Source organism: Odocoileus virginianus, chromosome 1 (genome assembly GCF_023699985.2).
Source record: "Odocoileus virginianus isolate 20LAN1187 ecotype Illinois chromosome 1, Ovbor_1.2, whole genome shotgun sequence".
NCBI classification, from domain to species: Eukaryota; Metazoa; Chordata; class Mammalia; order Artiodactyla; family Cervidae; genus Odocoileus; species Odocoileus virginianus.
In genome coordinates, this window is record NC_069674.1 from 19324462 (window position 1) to 19347058 (window position 22597).

At 39.6% G+C, this 22597-nt stretch overlaps 1 protein-coding gene, 1 long non-coding RNA gene and 1 other non-coding gene across 15 annotated transcripts in view; 1 reads left to right on the plus strand and 2 right to left on the minus strand.

The window, feature by feature from the left end:
- The first annotated feature begins 815 nt into the window (after positions 1-815).
- The window catches only part of LOC110128968 (uncharacterized), a 65888-nt gene continuing 44106 nt past the window's right edge, over positions 816-22597 (plus strand). For all 3 annotated transcript variants that reach the window (XR_011486876.1, XR_011486877.1, XR_002311334.2), the window contains exon 1: positions 816-901. This is a non-coding gene — a long non-coding RNA (uncharacterized lncRNA). The remainder of the gene's footprint in view (positions 902-22597) is intronic.
- AGBL3 (AGBL carboxypeptidase 3) overlaps positions 1830-22597 on the minus strand; it is a 109011-nt gene continuing 88243 nt past the window's right edge. For 9 of the 11 annotated variants that reach the window (XM_020880033.2, XM_070465418.1, XM_070465403.1 and 6 more), the window contains 2 exons: positions 20504-20735; positions 1830-11368 (listed from right to left, as the gene is read on the minus strand). In XM_020880033.2, the coding sequence (XP_020735692.2) occupies positions 10957-11368; positions 20504-20735 (644 nt within the window). In that variant the 3' untranslated portion in view covers positions 1830-10956. Of the gene's footprint in view, positions 11369-20503; positions 20736-22597 lie in introns of those variants that run through there. The other 2 variants (XM_070465419.1, XM_070465426.1) reach the window with 2 other exon arrangements.
- On the minus strand, positions 8103-8209 carry LOC139036601 (U6 spliceosomal RNA). The gene has a single exon (XR_011489420.1). It is a non-coding gene; the product is annotated as a U6 spliceosomal RNA (small nuclear RNA).

Here is a 22597-nt window from a genome sequence, read left to right on the forward strand (position 1 = left end):
TTGTGAAAAGCAATGTAATCTAATAACACCAGGTCTAAAAATCTCTTAGATCCTACTGTCTTCTTTCTGAGTTGAGAGCAGAGAGGTCTTTCTGACAGTCTTAGTCCACAGTGCGTATTTTCAGGAGGACTCATGGTATTCCTGTTTAGCTACTGCAAGTCTGTGATCTGCTTTTGTTTGGCCGTCTTTTCCACTTCATGCGCCATAGACTATTATTTGTGTAGACTCTGTGCAAAATCCCACTGCCCATCGCTCTCCTCTGCATTTCTAACCAATCTGGCATTACCTGCACTGCCTTAGAGGCCAGAGGCCCACAGGCTGATGCTGAAGGGAATAGGGGGAAGGAGGAGGGGAGAGCTGAGCTCTTGGAGGTGGGTCATCCATGGGGGTGGGTGGTGGTCCCCAGACCCTGACTACCGGTTGTTTCCCCAGGTCCATGGTTAGAATGCAGGGTCTGAGAGGAAAGCCTACTTGTCTTCAGAGCAGCAGGCATCTGGGCGAGCTGTTGGGCACGCAAGGCAGGTACTTACCGAAGAGAAGATGCAGAACGCACAAAGCGCTTTTCAAGAGGAGGAGCAGGAAATCAGGTTCGGTGGGTTCTTCTCTCTCGCTGGCTTCCTAGTGTCCAGGCTCCAGAATCCAGGCCGGTGGAGAGGGGCCGGCAGATCAATGCAGCCCCGGGCTTATGACTGGCTGGCAGGCATGTCGTGCCTAAGTAAACAGCTCTCTGAACTTTGGCACATTTCTGCTGACTGATGACACTGTCCCCTGATTTCACTTTCATTTCTTGCCGGTGGCTTGTGACTTTTCAGAAAGAAAGAATGTAAACAACATTGCTCTTCTCCAAACTGGGCACTTTACCCACACCTGAGCCAACCAGCCAGCAGACCTAAATAGCCAGGTAAGTGTCTGGATGATAACACACAATGATTCCAGAAAATAGACTGGCCAAGACACTTTCAAAACTCCTCATGTTTTAAACCAAGATAAACACAACCTAGAATCTTACTCAGAAGGGACCCTCAAGATGGACTAGTCCAAGATTCCAGACCCCGGTCACTGCGGGGAAGCACCTATGCCTCTGTCCTTGCCGTTTCAGAAATCAGCTTTGCAGGATGACTGGGGGTCCCTGGACACAAAACCGTGTCTTCTTAGCGTCCTCACCAGGGTGTTTAGGCCCATGCTAGAGCAGCTGAAACATCTCCTTTCAAAATAAGAGCAGAATGGAGCTCTTATTTTTGTAATCATAGGGGCTCCTAGCCAGAGTTTAAAAATTGCTTTCTGTGCTCACATGACCAGCTGGAAATTCCAATTTGGGGTTAAGCTCGGTTAAGTCAGTAGAGAGCTACCTAGTAATATTTCTGAATCCTTCAAGATTCCTCTTCCCTTCCCTGTCCTTCCTGCAAAGGACTTAATAGAACTGTTGCATTTCCCCCCCCTTTTTATTTTCTTTAAACTCAAACCCTAGAAAGAGGTGATGTGATCTAATGAAAAGAACAGAAACCTTGGGATCAGGGAGCTGTGCTGCAGGTTAGCAGATTATTTAACATCTCTGAGCATCAGTTTCTCATCTATAGAATGGAAACAATACCTACTTTGCATGGCTGTTGTGGAAATTGGAGATTATGCATCAAGGTTCTTAGTACAGTATTGGGCACACAGTAATGATAACTGTTATTATTAAAAGCAGGATTTCTGAATGTCTTCATAGCCTTCATAGTAATGCCTTTAAGGCAGAGACAAAATTAATTCTTTTGTACTAGTATAAACTAGTCATGAAAATTGAACACTGGTGAATGAAGTGACATAGTATAGGAGAGATAGAAGTATACATTTTAAATTTTTATTTGAAGTTAGAATTCACATAGTTTTTAGAGTCAAGAGTTTGTCAAGCTTGTTATGGAAAACAGCAGTCCCACATTATCCCCTTCTTCTCCAGGGTAAGCACTTCACCTGTTTTACCTGATTCTCTAGGTATTTATGTTTACATTTACATTCAGTTCTGTATGTAACATGCTTGTAATGGTACAACTTGGTTCTTCAGTTTCAAGCATAATTTTTATATGTAGCTTTTTTCCTCCTCACTCCTGTTCCACAAGTACAAGTCCTCATTCCCTCTTTCAAATTGGTCATTGTTTAAACTGATAGTGTCTACAATATTGTAAATATGTAAATACCATATATCAGTAATCTCAGATATGCAGATGATACTACCCTTATGGCAGAAAATGAACTAAAGAGCCTCTTGATGAAAGTGGAAAGAGGAGAGTGAAAAAGTTGGCTTAAAACTCAACATTCAGGAAACTAAGATCATGGCATCTGGTCCCATCACTTCATGGCAAATAGATGGGGAAACAGTGGAAACAGTGGCAGACTTTATGTTGGGGGGTGCCAAAATCACTGCAGACAGTGACTGCAGCCATGAAATTAAAAGACGCTTGCTCCTTGGAAGAAAAGTTATGACCAGCCTAGATAGCATATTAAAAAGCAGAGGCATTACTTTGCCAACAAAGGTCTGTCTAGTCAAGGCTATGGTTTTTCCAGTGGTCATGTATGGATGTGAGAGTTGGACTGTGAGGAAAGCTGAGTGCAGAAGAATTGCATTTTAACTGTGGTGTTGGTGAAGACTCTTGAGAGACCCTTGGACTACAAGGAGATCCAACCAGTCCATCCTAAAGGAAATCAGTCCTGAGTATTCATTGGAAGGGCTGATGCTGAAGCTGAAACTCCAGTACTTTGGCCACCTGATGCGAGGAACTGACTCCTTGGAAAAGACCCCAGTGCTGGGAAAGATTGAAGGCGGGAGCAGAAGGGGATGGCAGAGGATGAGATGGTTAGATGGCATCACCGACTCAATGGACATGAGTTTGGGTAAACTCCGGGAGTTGGTGATGGACAGGGAGGCCTGGAGTGCTGCGTCCTTGGGATCACAGAGAGTCGGATGTGACTGAACAACTGAACTGAACTGACGTACCATGTATAGTAGTTGAACCAGGTAGAAAATGATGATTTCCTTTCTTTTCCTGCATAAATGTTTATCTTATTCTACAGGTGATACTCACCTAAGTTTCTGTTTGTTTCCTTGGTTTTCTGTGTATTTTACACTAACCCAGCCCTTAAGTCTGCCTCGTATTTTTCAAGGAATTTTTACGCATGGTGTCTGATCTTCTCCCAGGATAATCCCTGCCAGTGCCTTCCAGCCTGCTCCAGTCTGGACTGATACGCAGCTGTCGTCCTGGCATTTCATTTCACCACCACCATCCCGGGGTTCTTACTGCCTCTCTCCAGTGTTGGATCACCTATTTCCTGCATCAAAGGCTTTTTTCAATCTATTCTTTATCTACTCTTAAATTTGATCAAATATAGAAGAATATAGAATTTTAGGTTAAAAATAATTTGCCTTTATACTTTTAAAAGTGTTGTTCCATTCCATCTAGCTTTCACTAAAGTTGAGAAGGTTAAAGCCATCTTTTCTTCTGGCTTCCAAAATGGCCTCCTGTCCTCATCTCATCCTTGTAGCTTTGTCTTATAACACTGATTGTTATTTTAGTGGGTTTTTGAGAAGGAGCAAAATTAAATATGTGTCCAGTTTGCTAGTTTTTACTGAAAGTCTAATTTTTCTTTAAGCCCTAGGAGGGCGCTCTGGCTCTCCTTCACTGGTTGCTCTGGCAGCACCGCGGCTTTCCGAATTCGTTGCTTTATCACACTCCTGTGTGTGCTGTGCTTCGTCACTCAGTCGTGTCCGACCCTCTGCGACCCCGTGGACTGTAGCCCACCAGGCTCCTCTGTCCATGGGGTTCTCCAGGCAGGAACACTGGAGTGGGTAGCCATGCCCTTCTCCAGGGGATCCTACCGACCCAGGGATTCTTCACCGTCTGAGCCACCAGGGAATCCCCGTGAATACTGGGGTGGGTAGCCTGTCCCTTCTCCCGGATCTTCTGAATCCAGGAACAGAACCCAGGTCTCCAGCACTGCAGGTGGACTGCGCCACCAGGGAATCCCCGTGAATACTGGGGTGGGTAGCCTGTCCCTTCTCCCGGATCTTCTGAATCCAGGAACAGAACCCAGGTCTCCAGCACTGCAGGTGGACTGCGCCACCAGGGAAGCCCCGTGAATACTGGGGTGGGTAGCCTGTCCCTTCTCCCGGATCTTCTGAATCCAGGAACAGAACCCAGGTCTCCAGCACTGCAGGTGGACTGCGCCACCAGGGAAGCCCCGTGAATACTGGGGTGGGTAGCCTGTCCCTTCTCCCGGATCTTCTGAATCCAGGAACAGAACCCAGGTCTCCAGTACTGCAGGTGGACTGCGCCACCAGGGAAGCCCCGTGAATACTGGGGTGGGTAGCCTGTCCCTTCTCCCGGATCTTCTGAATCCAGGAACAGAACCCAGGTCTCCAGCACTGCAGGTGGACTGTGCCACCAGGGAAGCCCCATCAAGCTCCTGGCTCCCCTTACCTGCTAACCACCCACATCTCCATTGTTTCTGATAGCATCCTTAGGAACTTCACATTCCGTTTCAAACAAATCAGTGTAAGTAGGGGGCACTCCAGAGCGCTCAGCCTTGGTCACACACTGCACAGAGTGGCGTTTCCCTCACTCTCCACTGGGGTGAAGAGCGAAGTGGGTGGTGGTTTAAGTGCCGTGAACTCTCACTGCCCTTACTGAGATTCAGCAGACTTTTTAAAATAAATGTTTCTTCACTTGTTAAGTGTTGTTGGGACAGTTTCTTTATAGAAAAATATTTATTTCTTTGGCTTCGCCGGGTCTTAGTAGCGGCATGCGAGATCTTTAGTTGTGGTGTGTAGGATCTAGTTCCTTGACGTGGGATTGAACCCTGGCCCCCTGCATTGGGACTGTGGAGTCTTAGCCAGTGGACCACTTGGGAAGGGAAGGAAAGTCCCTTATGACCATTTCTAAAGACTTAATTTGTTTTTTTTTAAACCAGTTTTGGTATTCTCACTGGGGAGTGGATGGAGGGTTTTCTCAGGTTGTAGTTCTAGAACTGGATTTGTGCCCCTTTATAATTTTTTAAAGGGAAAAAATTTTAACTGCATAAAATCTAAAGACATTTAGATAGCAAAGAATATCATGAACAAATCTGAAATGATAAATTACAGAAAATTACAAAATAAGAAACAATGGTTTTAAATTAATAAAAGTACTGATAGGTTTAGCTGGGAATGTCTTTGTGGTTGTTTAGGGTTTTGTTTTCTTGAAGCTGATAAACCAATAACAATTTACTAAGGTTAAATATTAAGCTACTTATATAGACTTCTAATAGATACATATATTGTAATAGTCTTTTGTCCCCCTCTGTTTCACATATCTCCATCTAGTTGTGTAAAACACTGATGATGGTTTAATTAAGAGTAAAAATACAATACTTATATCTTCTAATTTTAGGGGACTTAATGAAATGTAAATAACATATTACAATCAAAACCATATGTATTTAAAAATACTCTTAGGAATGAACAGTTATATCAAGCAATAAGAAAAAGACAAAAAATCAAGTAACAGCTGTTAAACTAAATCGAGGTTAATCTAAATCACTTTAAAAGAGAGAGAAAGCAACCCATCAGATGTCCTGCAGTGCATGTGGATGTTCTGGAGAGGGCTGCTCTGAAATCTGAAATGAACCTGCATGGGACCCTGCATCCCTTGTGGTGACCTCATGGTGTGACCCTCATCCTTCCTTGGAAAGGGAGACGTTGTCATCCTCTATACGATCTTCTCTAAAGAGAGCAGGTAACCTTACCACCAGCAGCACAGTTTGAGTAAGAGTCTGTAAGGGATCCCTTTTATCACTTACTGCCTGTCTTACTCACGTGTAGTCGTTTGCAAGCACTTCTCTTTTTCTGGTCCTTCAGTTCCCACGCTCCGCTGTCCCTCGTCTTCTTGGGAAGGCAGGTTTAGGTTTTCCTGAAAGATGAGTGTTTTCATCCAGACCATCCATTATTTCCCTTTGAAGTTATTCTACATACTTTTTTTCTGAGATGCTTTGGGCTTTAGTTAGTTGGGGCTAAAAGGATTCCCATCCCTTTCTGACTGGTTGCATGTGTTCTTAAAGGTGAGTCATTAGCACACCATGATGTGAGAGTTAAGGAACATCGCTTTTTGATTCATTTTGATCTGCTGTGTCCTCAAGTGAAGAGTGGACCCTTTCACATTTAAGTGCTGCCTAACGCAGACTTTGTACCCTTGGAGGACTGGCCTCTGTGAAAGGCAGTTTGAGGCCTTATATAGGTTTGTGTAAACTAATCTTTTCACTGACATAATAATATTCTTTATCCAGGGCAGAAAAACTTTTGACTAGCTCTTTGTTCTTCCTTAAACTCTGTTGGCTTCTTACTAAAAAATAAATCACAGAAGCACCTACTGAAGGAAAACCCATGGGGCTTTGCTTCAAGTAGTCAGAGAGCACCGTCAGAGCGCTGCTCCAGGAGCAGCCGGACAGCTGGTTCTGTGGCTGTCTGAAGGCCCTCCGTGGCTCCAAAGGCACGGACGCCAGGCCTCTGGCTGTTAGGATGCCGCGAACCACACTGCCTGCTTCTGCCCCTGTGGAGTGAGTACATTGAAACAAACAAGTGCCTGGCACGCAGGCTAGACCATCGGTGGGGCAGGGCAAGGGAGGCCTAGTTGAAGAAAACGTTCCACGCTTTGTTCTGTTCACCGTTGCACACATAGAAAGTGATATTTGTCCTGTGCGTCAGGAAAATGTAAAACGCTGACAGCAGTCAGAAAAGAACGCACAAGCTGCGGCTGCTCTGGGCCCCACCTGATGTTGCATAAAGCCAGAGAACAGAGTGGCGGCGTGCTGTAACCTGCTCTCTGAACACAAGCACGTCAGGGCATAGTGCCGAGACGTGCCGGAGCAGAGGACGCACGGGCCACGTTCCTGGGTGAGGCTCTCCAGATCTGGAATTTCCTTCTGTAGCCTTGAAGCCTGATCCTGCCTACAGAGGCTGCAGGGGTCTCTCTTCTCTGTAGGCCCTTTTGAGCCCGTGTCGGGCAGCGCAGACAAGCCGGGTCAGAGAAATGAAGGGCCTCCCCCAAGGTATTTCCTCACTGATCTGGAGTTCAGCTAGAACTCAGGAGAATCAGGAGGAACCGTCGATGTCCTCACCTTTCGTGTCATCTCAGTGGAGCCTTGTCGTGGTTCAGCCCAGGTGTTCTCAGATGGGATGACTCTGCCCAGGTGCCTGCCCTCGGTGGCCCTGCCACCATCGGCACAGAGCGTCTTCAGGGCTGTTGTTGCCTCTGCTGAGGGAGTGCGTCATTCTATCAGCGAACTCTGCCATCTTTTATTTCTTTAAACAGAACCTCACTCTCCTGGTTTCTCTCTAGCAGACTCAGGCCCAGAGCCTCTCTTGTCCATCACGGAGGACTCTGCCATGAACGGTTCTCTCCTCACAAACTTTTCCCAAAGAAGAAAGGATAGAACAGTCTGCAGATACTGGTCTGGGGATCCTGGAGGGGCCTCCAGGATTTGGGTCAATGGTCCATCTAGGAATGTGGAGAACAGAGGCTCTTACCAGGCTTGGAGGCGAGGGGTGAAGATGGCCAAATGTTTGATGAAGTGATAGTTGTTTCTTTCTTTATAGTTTATTTGTTTGAAAGACAAGTTGACAACTAGGAATCCATGTTTCTGAAAGTAGAGAATCTGGCTGTGATAGTATAGAAGGAGAGGTTCCCAGAAAAACAGTGTGCAGAAAGGGTGCCCGCCTTTCTGCGGTAAAGGTGAAGTACAACTTTTGGTGATAATGGGCAGATCATTCTTATCTTAAAGCCTAATTATAAAAGAACAATTTAATGGTATCAGGATGAAAGCCCTAGAGTTAGTGTATGTCTGTGTTTCCTGTTATAAAGCCCTTCTGCCGAGGTCAGTAGCATCAGTGCCAAGTCAGAAACCCAGGCTCTATCAGGCATCACTGTTGCCTTGTGTGGGGAACCAAAGATGGTGCCAAATCTGGGTCATGTCTGCAGAGAGGATGGGGTCACAGCTCATACTTAGCCCACCTGTCACAGAGGCCTTCATTTGAAAAGTTTTTTCTTCTTTTTTATTGGACATGAAATTCAGGTTTGCCAGTACCACACTTGTCTTTTTTTATGGAGCACTTCATGAATTTGGATGTCATCCTTGCCCAGGGGCCATGCTCATCTTCTCTGTATCATTCCAATTTTAGTACATGTGCTGCTAAAGTGAGCACCACACTGTCTTGATTAATGCTCTTTTATAGATTGTAAGTCTTTTAAGTCTTGGAGTCAAATAACATCAGTCCTGTCACTTCTTCTGCTGTTTGGGTGTTGTATTGGACATTCTGAATCTTTAATCTTTCTATATAAACTTTAGAATCAAGTTAGTTGATAATTTGCTAGAATTTCGATTGGGATTTCATTGAATCTGTACTTCAGGTTGGAAAGAACTGATCTCTTAATGGTGGTGAGTCTTCCTATGTGCACATGGAATATTTCTCCATTTACTTAATCTTTGACTTCTTTCATCAGAATTTTACAGTATTCCTTATGTAAATCTTGAACAGTTTTGATTTATACCCAAGTATTTGAATTTTTGGCGCTGATGTAAATGGTATTGTGTTTTTAATTTCAAACTCTAGTATTCATTGTTGGTGTATAAGATGGTGACTTTTGTATATTAACCTTGTATCTTACAATCTTGCTATAATTGCTTATACTTCCAGCAGGTTGTTTTTTGTTGATTCTTTGGAATTTTTTACATAGATAACCATATATTCTGTCAACAAATACAGTTTTATTTCTTCCTTATATTTTATTTTTTTTCTTCCTTATATTTTACTATCTTATTGAATTACCTAGTGCTTCCAGTATGATGTTGATTGGGAGAGCAGACACCTTTGCCTTATTTCTTATCTTAACAGGGACGTATCTAGTTTCATCATTAAATACAATGTGAGCTATAGATTTTTTGGTAGATATTTTTTAATCAAATTGAGGAAAACTTTGCTGAGCATTTCTATTCATGAATGGGTGTGGGATTTTGTTTAATTCTTTTTCTGTATATATTGATGTTATATAATTTTTCTTCCTTATTCTGTTGTTGTGATGGATTATATTGATAATTGAATATTGAATCAGGCTTGCATACCTAGAATAAAGTCTACTTGACCATGGTATATAATTCATTTTATACATTATTGGCTTCTATTTTCTAATGCTTTGTTGAGGATTTTTGCATCTATGTTCACAGAAGATATTGGTTTGTAATTTTCTTTTCCTGTAATATGTTTGTCTGGTTTTAGCATTAGGGTAATGCTGGCCCCATAGATTATGTTATTAAGTAGTCTTTTTGCTTGTATCTTCTGGAAGAGATTGTAGAGAACTGGTATAATTTCTTCCTTAAATTTTTGGTAGAATTCATCAGTGAACTTGCCTGGGCCTGGTGATTTCTCTTTTGGCAGGTTACTATTTATTGATTTAATTTCTTTAATTCATATAGGCCTCTTTAAATCGTCTATTTCTTTTTGCGTGAATTTTGACAAATTGTGTCTTTCAAAGAATTAGCCCATTCCATCTAGGTTATCACATTTGTGGGTCAAGAGTTGTTCATAATATTCCTTAATTATCTTTTTAATTTCCATGGGATCAATGTTAGTGGCCCCTCTTTTGTTTCTGATGTTAGTAATTTGTGTCTTTTTTCTTAGTTAACATTGCGAGAAGTTTGTAAATTTTATTTTCAATGGAATTCAGTGCTGTAAAGAAATGAGCTATCAAGCCATGAAAAGACATGATAGAACTTACATGAATATTACTAAGTGAAAGATGCCAATCTGAAAAGGCTACATACTTTATGATTTCAATGATGTGATATTCTGGAAAAGGCAAAACTAGGGAGACAGTAAAAAGATCAGTGGTTGCCAGGGTTTGAGTGGGAGAGGCGGATGAATAGGTAGAGCATAGAGAATTTTTAGGGCAGTGAAACTAATTTGTATGATACTATAATGGTAGATACATTTCATTATACATTTATCCAAACCCATAGAATGTACAATACCAAGAGCAAACCCTGATGTGAACTATGGACTTTGGATGATAATGAGGTATCAGTGTAGGTTCATCAGTTGTAACAAATGAATCATTCTGGTGGGATGGTAATAATAGGAGTCTACCTTCTGATTAGTATTGCTGTGAACCTAAAACTTCCTTAAAAAATAAAGTCTATTAAAACCAAGACCAGAACATAACAGTTACTCTTTTAATACCCCAATGAGCTCTCCTTGAACCCTCTTTGGCCATTGGAAATATTGTTGAGAGTACATTCCCCAACCTCAGATCTTCTAGCTGCGTCTTGCTCCTGGGACCCTAATGAAGCTTGTGGCCTGTAACTTGAACTAGCTCTCCTGATTCTCAGTGGCTTTATCCTGTAGTGGCCACCATTGTTGACCTGCAACTCCAGGCAGATTGACTCTCTTCTCACTTACCCCATACATCTTGATTTATTTGCCCGATATACCTGTTCCTCTGCAGTAAGTCACTAATGGTTTCTAGCACACTGCAAGATAGAAGTTAAAGAAACAATGTTTGTTGACTGATTCATTAAAGTGCCTAGTAGGAACATTAAGAGCAGTACATGTCATCCTTGCCTTGAGGTCTTGGTCTTTTGGTGTTGTGTGAATAAATCATTTCAGAAGAAATAAAAAGTTCAGACTTTTTTTTTATCTTGACAAAAATTAAATATAAATATCTAAGTGATTTTTCATTTTCTATATTATTTCTGGATTTCTTTTTAACTTTGAAAGATGTCCCCACTAAAGAAGATAGGATATCTGAAATTTGTAGTTTAGTACATGCACATGAACAGGTGGGAGGGGGTAGGGATTGAGGGGCCAGGAGGGCTTTCCTTTGTCTTCTTTTTCTTTTTACTGTGTTAGCATATGTTATCTCTCGTCCACAGTTTTCAGAGCAGCAAAAAGCTAGATTATATGTCCCTCTGCAACTTCAGGTGAAAAGTGGGCTGTCCATGCTTCTTTTTTGGCCGCCCTCCCTTAGTTTTAGTTGGATGGGGGGCTGTCTGCATAGAGCCTTGCTGGCTGGATCCTTCAGCTTGCAGACTCTTGTCTGCATCCTTCTCAGAACTTGAGGGAGTCATCTCCCATTTGCTGCTGGCAGCTTTCATGTCTTTAGTCTTTGTGGCCTTGACTCGAGAATATTTTTTCCTCCTCTTGGGCCCTCTGAGAGGCAGCGAACTTTCAGATGACTTCTGGGACAGAGACTGAAACCATTTTGAAGCGCTTCTTGTAAGAGTCCTCTGGCTTATCAAAGGGAGATTTCTGGGTGGCGTCCAAGATGTGCTGCATTTCCCTACGTCTGTGTTAGAAGATGGCTTTTGTCTAGGGAAGAAACGAAATATGTGAGCTTCTGCCCAATATGTACCCTAAGTATTTGTAGTCCTTAGGTACTGTGATAGTATAAATTGTATTTTTTTTTTTTTTCTTTGCTGAGTTCATTCTCCTTTAAGACTCTTACCTTTATTTCTATGAGAATGATCTAACTTCATTTCTGGTCATGATTTTTAAACACTATTCCAACCTTCTGTTTTTAAATGCCCTGAGAATATGTTTATTTGGATACCTGCCCTGACCCTAGGCTTCCTGGTATAATGGCCACTCTGGTCCTCAGCCCTTTCTTACATTAATGCATTCAGCTGAAGTCAATGCTCTCTAAAATTCCACCTTGCTCTAAAAATCTACTTTGTGTATTCTGTTAGAATTAATTCAGTGTACATGCACTGTCCCCCCCATCCCGCTCACTCCCATATTCAGTAAAGAGATCAATATAAGTCCAAGAGAGAGGTTTTTCCTTGAGAGAGTGAGGTTTTCAAAATTACTAATTGTCGCTACCTAAAGTCTCTCAGTTTTTCTTTAGAATTCCATTTTTTTTTAGAATTCCATTTTTTTAACCACAAAATCTCAACCATGTTTTTAATTAAACTCTTAATTTTGAGATAATTGTAGACCCACCTACAGCTGGAAGAAATAATATAGAGGTGTACCCTTCACCCAGTTTCCCCTAAATGAAATATCTTGAAAAACTAGAAGCAATAACACAGTTAGGATATTGCCATTGACATAGTCAAGATACAGAATAGTTCCTTCATGTTTCCCTTTTACTGCCATACCTACTTTCCTCCTTCCTCATCCCCTCAACTCCAGGCAACCAATTTGTTGTCCAGATTACATAATTTTGTTATTTCAAGAGTGTTGTACAAGTGAACTTATATTGAACCTTTTGGGATTGACCTTTTTTTCACCCAGCAAACTCTGGAGATTCATCCAGGTTGCTTTGTGTATCAGTAGTTCATTCTTTATTTATTGCTGAGGTCATGGAATGGATGTACCAGTTTGTTTAATGATTCATCCATTGAAGGACATGAGAGTTGTTTCCGGTTTGAGGTATTGGAAATAAAGCTGCTATAAAGCTTTGTGAATAGGTTTTTGTGTGAATGTAAGTCTTCCTTTCTCTGGGATTAAAGCTCAGGAGAGCAATTGCTGGGTCATATGTTAGTTTATATTTGGCTTGTGAAGAAAGTACCAAGCTGTTTTCCAGAGTGAAAACATATATATTCCTACCAGCAATATATGAGGGACCCAATTTCTTTGCATCTTCATCAGTGTTTGGTGTTATCATTATTTTTTATTGTAGCCATTCTGATAGGTATGTAGTGATAACTCACTGTGGTTTTATTTTGCATTTCCCTAGTGGCTAATGATGTGGAACATGTTTTCATGTATTTATGTGCCATCTGTATATTGTTTGGTGAAGTGACAGTTCATGTCTTTTGCTCATTTTCTAAGTGATCTATATGTTTTCTTACTGTTGATTTTTTCCTACTCCTATTGTTTTATTTTTATTATTATTTTATTTTTTAAATTGAAGTAGAATTGATTTGCAATGTTGCATTAGTTTTGGGTGTACAGAAAGTTATTCAGTTGTACTATACATATATATGTATATATTCTTTTTCCTATTGTTTTCCATTATGGTTTATGACAGAATATTGAATATAGTTCCCTGGGCTATACAGTAGGACTTTATTGTTTATTTATTTTATATATGTAGTTTGTATCTGCTAATCCCAAACTCCCAAATTATCTCTCTCCCTTCCTTTCTGGCTCTGGCAACCATGAGTTTGTTTTCTGTGTCTGTGAATCTATTTCTGTTTTGTAAATGAACTCATTTGTATCATATTTTAGATTCCACATCTAAGTGATACAATATCATTTGTCTTTCTCTTCTTTCAGTTAGTATGATAATCTCTAGGTTGGTCCATCTTGCTACAAATGGCGTTATTTCATTATTTTTATGGCTGAGTAATATTCCATTATATATACCACATCTCTTATTATCCATTTATCTATTGATGGCCATTTGGTTGCCTCCATGTCTTGGCTATTGTAAATAGAGTTATTCTGAACATTGAGGTGCATCCATCTTTTTGAATTAGAGTTTTCTCTGGATATATGCCCAGGAGTGGGATTGCTGGATCATATGGCAGCTCTATTTTTATTTTTTTCAGGAAACTTCATACTGTTTTCAGTTGTGGTTGCCCCAGTTTACATTCCTGCCAACAACGTAGGAGGGTTCCTTTTTCCTCCACACCCTCTCCAGCATTTATTATTTGTAGACTTTCTCGATTAATGGGCATCTCAGTGTGTTCCTCCTGGGGTTTATCCTGCGTGCGGCCCCCAGCACTTCCTGGACTTGGGTGACTCTTTCCTTTTCTGTGTTAGAAAAGTTTGTGACTATAATCTCATCCAGTGTTTTCTCAGGCCCGTTCTCTTTTTCTTCTGGGACCCCTATAATTCAAATATTGGTGCATTTAATGTTGTCCCAGAGGTGTCTGAGACTGTCCTCATTTCATTCTTTATTGTGTTGCATAGCAGAGATTTCCACCATTCTGTCTTCTCAGTCACTTACCTGTTCTTCTGCCTCAGTTATTCTGCTATTGATTCCTTCTAGTGTATTTTTCATTTCAGTTATTTATTGCTCATGTCTGTTTTATTCTTTATAGACTTTTTAATGATGGCCATTCTGACCAGTGCGAGGTAATACCTCATTGTGCTTTTGATTTACATTTCTCTAATAATTAGCATAGTTGACCATTTTTTCATGTGCCTATTGACCGTCTGTATGTCTTATTTGGGGAAATGTCTATTTAGATATTCTGTACATTTTTTGTTAGGGTTGGTTTTTTTAAAAAAATATTAAACTGTATGAGATGTTTGTATATTTTGGAAAATTAAGCCCTTATTGGTTGCATCAATTGCAAGTGTTTTTCCCAGTCTGTATGTTGTCTGTTCATTTTGTTTATGGTTCCTTTGCTGTACAAAAGCTTATAAGTTTGAGGCTCATTTGTTTATTTTTGCTTTTATTTCTATTGCCTTGGAAGATTGACCTAAGAAACATTGCTGCAATTTATGTCAGAGAATTCTTTGCCTATGTTCTCTTCTAGGAGTTTAATGGTGTCATGTCTTATATTTAAGTCTTTAAGCCATTTTGAGTTTATTTTGTGCAGGGTGTGAGGGAGTGTTCTAACTTGATTTACATGTGACTGTAGCTGTCCCAACACTACTTGCTAAAGAGACTGTTCTGCATTGTATATTCTTGACTCTTGTTGAAGACTGATCCGAAGTGTATAGATTTATTTCTGAGCTGTCCATTTTTTCTCTTGATTCATATGTCTGTTTTTGTGCCAGTACCATACTGTTTTGATTACTGTGGCTTTTTGGCATTTTCTGAAGTCTGGGACAGTTATACCTCCAGCTTTGTTCTTTTCCCACCAAATTGCTTTGGCAATTCTGGGTCTTTTATGCTTCCATATACATTTTAGGATTATTTGTTCTAGTTTTGTTAACAATGTCACAGGTAATTTGATAGAGGTCACATTAAATCTGTAAATTGCTCTGGGTAGTGTGGCCATTTTAACAGTGTTAATTCTTCCAATCCAAGAGCATGGAATATCCTTCCATTTCTTTGAATCATCTTCTGTTTCCTTTATCTGTGTTTTATAGTTCTCAGCATATGGGTCTTTTACCTACTTGGTTGCCTCCTTTGTTCTTTTTTTTTTATTTGATTCTAAACAGGATTTTTTTTTTTTACTTTTCTGATACTTCATTATTAGTATATAGAAATGCAACATATTTCTGTATGTTAATCTCGCATCCTGCTACCCTGCTGAATTCGTTTATCAGTTTTAGTAGTTCTTGGGTGGAGTCTCTAGAATTTTCTATGTATATTGTATCATGTCATCTGCACATCGTGACAGTTTTACCTCTTCCTTTCCAAGTTGGATAGGTTTTTTTTCTTCTCTGATTACTGTGGCTAGGAATTCCAACACTATGTTGAACAGAAGTGGTGAGAATGGGCATGCTTGTCTTGTTTCAGCTTTTAGTGAGGCTTTCAACTTTCCATCAAGTATTATGTTGGCTGTGTGTTTATCATACATAGCTTTTGTTGTGCTGAGGTATGTTCCCTTTGTACCCACTTTGGTGAGAGTTTCTACCCTGAATAAATTTTCAAATGATTTTTTTGCAGCTATTGATGATAAGAGGATCATCAAATCATCTGATGATCATGTGTTTTTTGTCTTTTCTTTTGTTGATGTAGTCATATCACATAATTGATTTGCATATGTTGAACCATCTTTTGACCCTGGGATGAATCCAGCTTGATTGTGGTGTATGATCTTTTTTATATGTTGTTGGATTTGGTTTGCTAATATTTTGCTGAGGATTTCTGCAGGCAGAATATTATAGGCTATGTTTTGTTATTCAACTGCCACTCTATGTCTTTTAGTCTATTGACACTTAAGGTAGTTATTGATATATATGAATTGTTGTCATTTTAAACCTTGTTTTCCAGTTGATTTTGTATTTCTTCTTTGTTCCTTTTTATTTTCCTTTTTTCTTTTGTGGTTTGGTGGAGTTTTTAGGTTGCATAAAAATTCCATTTTTATTTATCTGTAGTGTTTTTGAGTGTATATTTTTAAGTATCTTTTACATTACCCATGAATAACTTATCACATCTAATGGTGTAATTTTCCCAGCTTGAGTGGAATATAGATATCTAACCTTCCTTTATGTCCCCCTTACCTTCTCATATTTGTAACTGTCTTAAATATTTTCCTTTAGATACATTTAGAACCATATCAGTGTACTAACTTTTGCTTCAACCATCAACATATTTAGAGAACTCAAGAAGGAACTCCTATTGTATTTACCTGTACATTTGCTCAGCATTATCTATTTCCTGATGTTCCTCCTCTATTTTTTCTGTTTAAAAAAATTTAGTCATTTTTTTAGTGTAGGTCTTCTAGTGAAAAATTCTCTTAGTTTTCCTTCATCTTAACATTTGTTGAGTGCTCCTTTATTTTTGCTGTGTGTCAGATTGTGGGTTGACAATTCCTTTCTTTCAATAATTGAAAACATTGTGCCACTTCTTCTAGCCTCTATAGTTTTTGCTGAGAAATTGGCTGTAATTAAACTTGTTTCCCTTATAAATAAGGTGTCATTTTTCTCTGGCTGCTTTCAGGAATTATTCTTTCTCTTTAGTTTTCGGAAGTTAAATTTTGGAATATCTTGGCATGATTTCTTTGAGTTTATCCTGTTGATGGTTTGCTCAGTTGTTTGATCTGTAGGTTTATGTCTCTTGCCAGATTTGGAGTACCTTTGAGGACCTTCTCAGCCTTGCTGCTTTCTCCTCTCTTCCAGGAACTCTGAAAACATGAATGTTAGATTTTGTTTTATGGTTCCATAGGTCCCTGAGGCTCTGTTCATTTTATTTTCAGTCTGTTTTCTCTCTGGTGTTCAGGTTGGGTTATTTCTGTTCTGTCTCTTCCAGTCCATAGATTCTTCCCAGTCTCTCCTCAATTGTGTTGTTGAGTTTAGCCACTGAGCCTTTTATTTCAGTTATTGTGTTTTTCCATCCAAAAGTTTCCCTTTGGTTCTTATTATCTTCTGTTTCTTTCTCTCCTTCTCTGTCTGCCTGACTTCACCTTTTTCCCCCACACTGAGGCTTTATATTTTCTTTTGATTTGTTTCAAGTGTTTGTTGAAACATTTTATTTTTTATCATGACTGCTTTAAAAATCTTTTTCAGAAAATTCTGTTGTTACCATAATTCTCAGTGTTTGCACTTGCTGATTATCAGGTTTAATCTTCCTCATACTTGATATGATGATTTATTTCTGACTAAAACATGGACATTCTCATATAGTGTTATGAGGCTGGATCTTAAACCTTCTGTTTTAACTGACTGTGTGACTCTGCTGTAGCATGGGTGAGTCTTCACTACTAACAGATGTAAGCAGAAGTCCAGGTTCCACACTTGGACTGCTTGACACCAGAGGGGAGCAGCTTCTCATTCCTGCTGGACCGGCATGGGAGATTCATCTCCCTGTGTAGCCTCCACCCACACTACAATAGAGGTGGTCTCATTAGTGCTGGGCAGTAGTAAAGGTTCTGACTCTCTTCTAGACCTACTCTGACACCCCCATAGTGAGGAGGGGGAAAGGCACCTTATTTTTGTCCAGTGGGTATGGAAGTCTAGTCTCCCACGAGGCTCCCAGTGACACTCTGGGGTGGGGACCTTTCCAGGCCACTGGGGATGGAAGTCCTGACCTGGTATTCGCCTTCTTTGACACTGCCTAGCAGAGGGGTCAAGATGCCTCATTATAATCTTATGAAAATGGATGGTGTTAAATATGTAGTAAGGTCATCTGTTGCTTTCTGCTTTCCTAATTTTTCTTATTTCCTTGTATATCTATACCAGATACTTTTGGGAATGGTCCAGCCTAGGCAAAATTTTCTCTTCTCTGGGGGACCGCCTCTCAAGGTAGGGCTTCAGTCAGCCACATTTGTAACTATTTGACCTCTACTCACTGGGAATGCTGCCAATCCAATTATCTTTCCTATAATTTAGAATTGGTAATGAGAGATAGTGGGTCAGTCTTTTAAGTGAAACTGCTGTAGGATACTGGAGAAGGCAGTGGCACCCCACTCCAGTACTCTTGCCTGGAAAATCCCATGGATGGAGGGGCCTGGTGGGCTGCAGTCCATGGGGTCACTAAGAGTTGGATACGACTGAGCAACTTCACTTTCACTTTTCACTTTCATGCATTGGAGAAGGAAATGGCAACCCACTCCAGTGTTCTTGCCTGGAGAGTCCCAGGGATGGGGGAGCCTGGTGGGCTGCCGTCTATGGGGTCGCACAGAGTCAGACACGACTGAAGCGACTTAGCAGCAGCAGAAGCTGTAGGATACACATTTGTGATTCAGGGGTGTGAAGACTTTTCTGCAGAGAGAGAAAAGCAGAGACCGAAGATGGATAGTTTTCTGTTCCCAATTCCAGGCCTTGCATGAATCTTGCCTGAATTCATTCTCTCTCTTATTTCCATGAATAGCCTTCCATTTTCTTACAGTTCTTCCCCCTCTGCCCTACCTTATGCTTTTTGATTAAACTAGATAGAATTTTGTTACATGTAACCAAAGAGTTCTTAATTAATAAAGACTATTATTTACTTACACTTTTAGGCTCAGGCCAGTTCACACTGAGTGCATGTCTAGGCTCAAAGAATGTAAGGAATCTGTGGTGGCTCAGATGGTAAAGAATCTACCTGCAATGTGGGAGACCTGGTTTCGATCTCTGGGTTGGGAAGATCCCCAGGAGAAGGGAATGACTGGCCACCCACTCCAGTATTCTTGCCTGGAGAATTCCATCGACAGAGAAGCCTGGCAGGTGACAGTCCATGGGGTCTCAAAGAGTTGTATGTGACTGAGCGACTAACACATTAACACTTGTGAAAATAATGACTAAAAATTAAGTGATGTCCTAATTATTATCTCTCAGACCCCTTGCTTATATCGATCTCAGTTTCTCAGTTCCTTTGCCTAGGTAGGTCCATTATATTTTTAAATTAATTTTCTGCTGTTTATTTTGCTGATATCATCATACTTGATGCTTTGTTTGCCTGTACTATTTGCTTCTCTCATATTAGTTGACTGATTAGATTCAGTTTTTGTAAGGCAGTGACAGCTACCCCATCCCACTAGAAACTGCCATCAAGTGCCTTTTTTTCTAATTTTTTTAACTTCACTGATTTTTACAATGAAGAAATATGCATTAATAATAATTTAGGGAAAAAAAAACAGGAAGAGGAACATCATACTCTGCCAGTACTTTGACTCTGCAGAGATAATCACTGTTGGGAATATGTGCTTCCAGGATTTGTTCTAGTTATATGTTTGATTATGTATAATCTGCACACATTAAATGTATATACATAATCCATAAATACAACCATAGCAAATCAAGCTGGTCTGCATCTTTTATTCACTTATATATTGTGAACATCATTTTATGTTAATATATACATTGATATATTTAATAGCCACATAATCTTTCAGTTTATGGCTATACAATAATTTATTTAAGCAGTCTTCTATTGTTGAACATTTAAATTCATTTTCTTTTCTTTGGCTCCTGTAAGCAATACTGCAATGAACATCACTACAGAAGTCTTCTAGCCCTTCCTGAGGCTTTTTTCCCCTTAAGACTGGTTTCTAAAGGTGGAATTTCTTTTTTTTAATTTTTATTTTATTTTTATTTTTTATTTTTTTAAAGGTAGAATTTCTTAAAACAAATGTAGATATTAAGGATTTTCATATATTATCATATTGCCTTCCAGAAATTGTACCATTTCTATTCCAACAGTCAGTGAGTGAATTCTTCCATAGAGAGACAAAAATGAGAGGATTTCATTATTGTTTTAATTTATATTCCTTGGATTTAAGTGAGATTGAACATTTTAAAGTGATTATTGGTCTTTTTTTGTGAATTTCTGGCTCATAGCCTTTGCCCATTTTCCTATTAAAATATTAATGATTCTGTCATTGATTTGTATGCAGTCTTTGACTATTAAGTATGTTGGCCCTCTGTTTCTTATATTATGAAGAGAAATGTCCAAGCATACTGATGAAAGACTCTGCATTCTAAATGTCTAGTTAGTGTTGAGTCCAGTTGCTGCCTATTGGCTGTGTGACCTTGAACAAATTTGAGTAATAGACTTGCATCTCAGTTTCCTTATGTGTAGAATATAAAATGTGTTTGTGTAAACAAAGAATGTTGTGTAGCATATAGAAAGTACTTCATCAAATCTGTTGATAATATTAATATTATAGTTCTTATTTTCAGCTTGTCATTGTCTTTTATTTGTATTAGTTTACTTTTGGTCTTATAGATCCAAACTAATGAGTGGTTTCATGTAAATAATCAAATAAGGCCTGATAACCTTACTTCTTCACATATCCAGTGTTTTCTTATGGCTTTAGGCCTTTGTCAAATATGGTGCGGCTGCCTCTATTAAGAGCCTATGTTTGTTTAATAGGATGTGGAATCAATAAACCGTATTTCTTTATAAAAGAGTGCATGTATTAAATAGCTAAGAATGACAAAATTGTATTGACTTACTGATGTTGGATTTGAAAGCTGGTTCTTGGGTTGAATACCTCTGTTATCTGAGTGGTTTGCACATTTTTAGTGCTATGCATGATGGGGAGCAAATACTGCAATATTTCTTGAGTTTCAGCTATTTTTTTATCCCTGTAGATTCTTTTTTCATCATCTGTCCAGTTTATATCAGCCTTCTTGCTTTGGAAAGATGGACATTCTTTCATAGTGCTTTTTAAATCGTGATGCAGATCTGGGGAGCAACCATAAAAATATGTATAGATACATAAACTGAATTGATTAATCAGTTATTTACTGAGCATTATCTGCCAAAGATTCTATCTAAGAATTCTTATCCATCTCAAGCTTATACTTTAATTATGGGGCAGAAGTAAACAAACAAAACATCTGTCAGATAATAAAATTTATGGGAGAAAATAAAGCTGGGAAGGGGAATAGAGAATTCTTGGGGAGGGGCTGATTTCTGTTTTTAAAAAGGTGGTCAGAGAAGGCCTCCTTATGATGCTGCCATGTCAGAGGACTTAGGGGGCGAGTCAAGCCACTGTTGGAGGGAGGTGCATTTGCAGCAAGGGGAGCAGTAAGTGCAAAGACACCGAGCCAGGAGCATGGTCGTGTGTGCAGGGCGCACCGTGAGGAGACACGTGGCTAAGCAGAATCAATAAGCAGAAAGATATGAGCTAGATGGGTGACTTAGTTCACATAAGGCCTCACAGGCCACTGCAAGGACTCTGATTTTTACTGAGTGTGAAATAGGAAGGCCCTGGAAGGCTTTGAGGAGTGTCACATCTCAGATCTGCTTTAATAGGATCATGCTGGTTGCTGAACCAAGAACAGACTGAAGAGGCGCAGGGGTAGACAGACAGGGAGAGCTCATGGAAGGCTACTGAGAGAATCTGCTAACAAGAGAGCGCACGGTAGCTTGGACCAGGGTGGTGGCAGTCACCGGAGGGAGAGGTGTGAGCAAGGGAGGGAAGAATCCTGAGTGTATTTTGAGATTTTCCAATGAATTAGATGTGGGATGAGAAAAGAAGAGAGAAATCAGTGGTAGCTCCAAAGCTGCTGTTTGAGCAAGTAGAAGGACAAGATATAGAGAAAACTATGGGAAAAGTCTGTTAGAAATTCCTTCTTTATTATTTATTAACAGATGATATGAAGGAATTATTGCTTATTTTGTTAATTGTGGTAAGAGTATAATAACATTAAAAATGTGTGGATAACTGTTTTAAAAAATAAAGTTTATTTGAAAAGTGTTTATTCCACTCAATACCCAATTAGGATTGCTGTTGTCAAAAAACAGAAAATGAAAAGTGTAGGCAAGGACGTGGAGAGATTAAAACCCTTGTGCATTGCTGGCTGGAATGTAAAGTGGTGTAGTTGATATGGAGAACGGTATGGCGGTTCCTCAAAAAACTGAAAATAGAATTACCATAGGGTAATTGATGGTCCAGCAATTCTACTTCTGGGTATATGCCCAGAACTGATTATATCTTGGAGAGTTATCTGTACACCAGTGTTCACAGTAGTGTTACTCACAGTAGCCAAAAGATGGAAGCAACTCCAGTGCACGTTGACAGATAAATGGATAAGCAAAATGTGGTATATATATATAATGGGATATTACTGAGCCTTAAAAAGGAAGGAAATTCTGATACAGCACAGATGAACTTCAAGGACATTATGCTAAGTGAAATAAGTCAGTCACTAAAAGACAAATAATGTATTTGTTTTCCCAAATATTTGATTCCATGTATATTGGATACCTAGAATAGTCAAAGTAGGATAGCTGCCAGGGCCTAGGAGGAGTGGGCAATGGGCAGTTATCATTTAATGGCTATGGCATTTCAGTTTTGCAAGATGAAAAGAGTTCTGGAGGCTGTGTACAACAATGTGAATGTATTCAACACTGCTGAACTTTATACTTAAAAATACTTAAGATGGTAAATTTTACGTCATGTGTATTTTAACAGAATTTTTAAAATTCAATATATATAGGTAGAGAGAGGGGAAAAAAAGAACCCTAAGTAAAACTTGAAGGAAAATTGGTAGACATTTTAAAGGATGTAGCAGTATTACTTATAATTATGATGCCTAAAT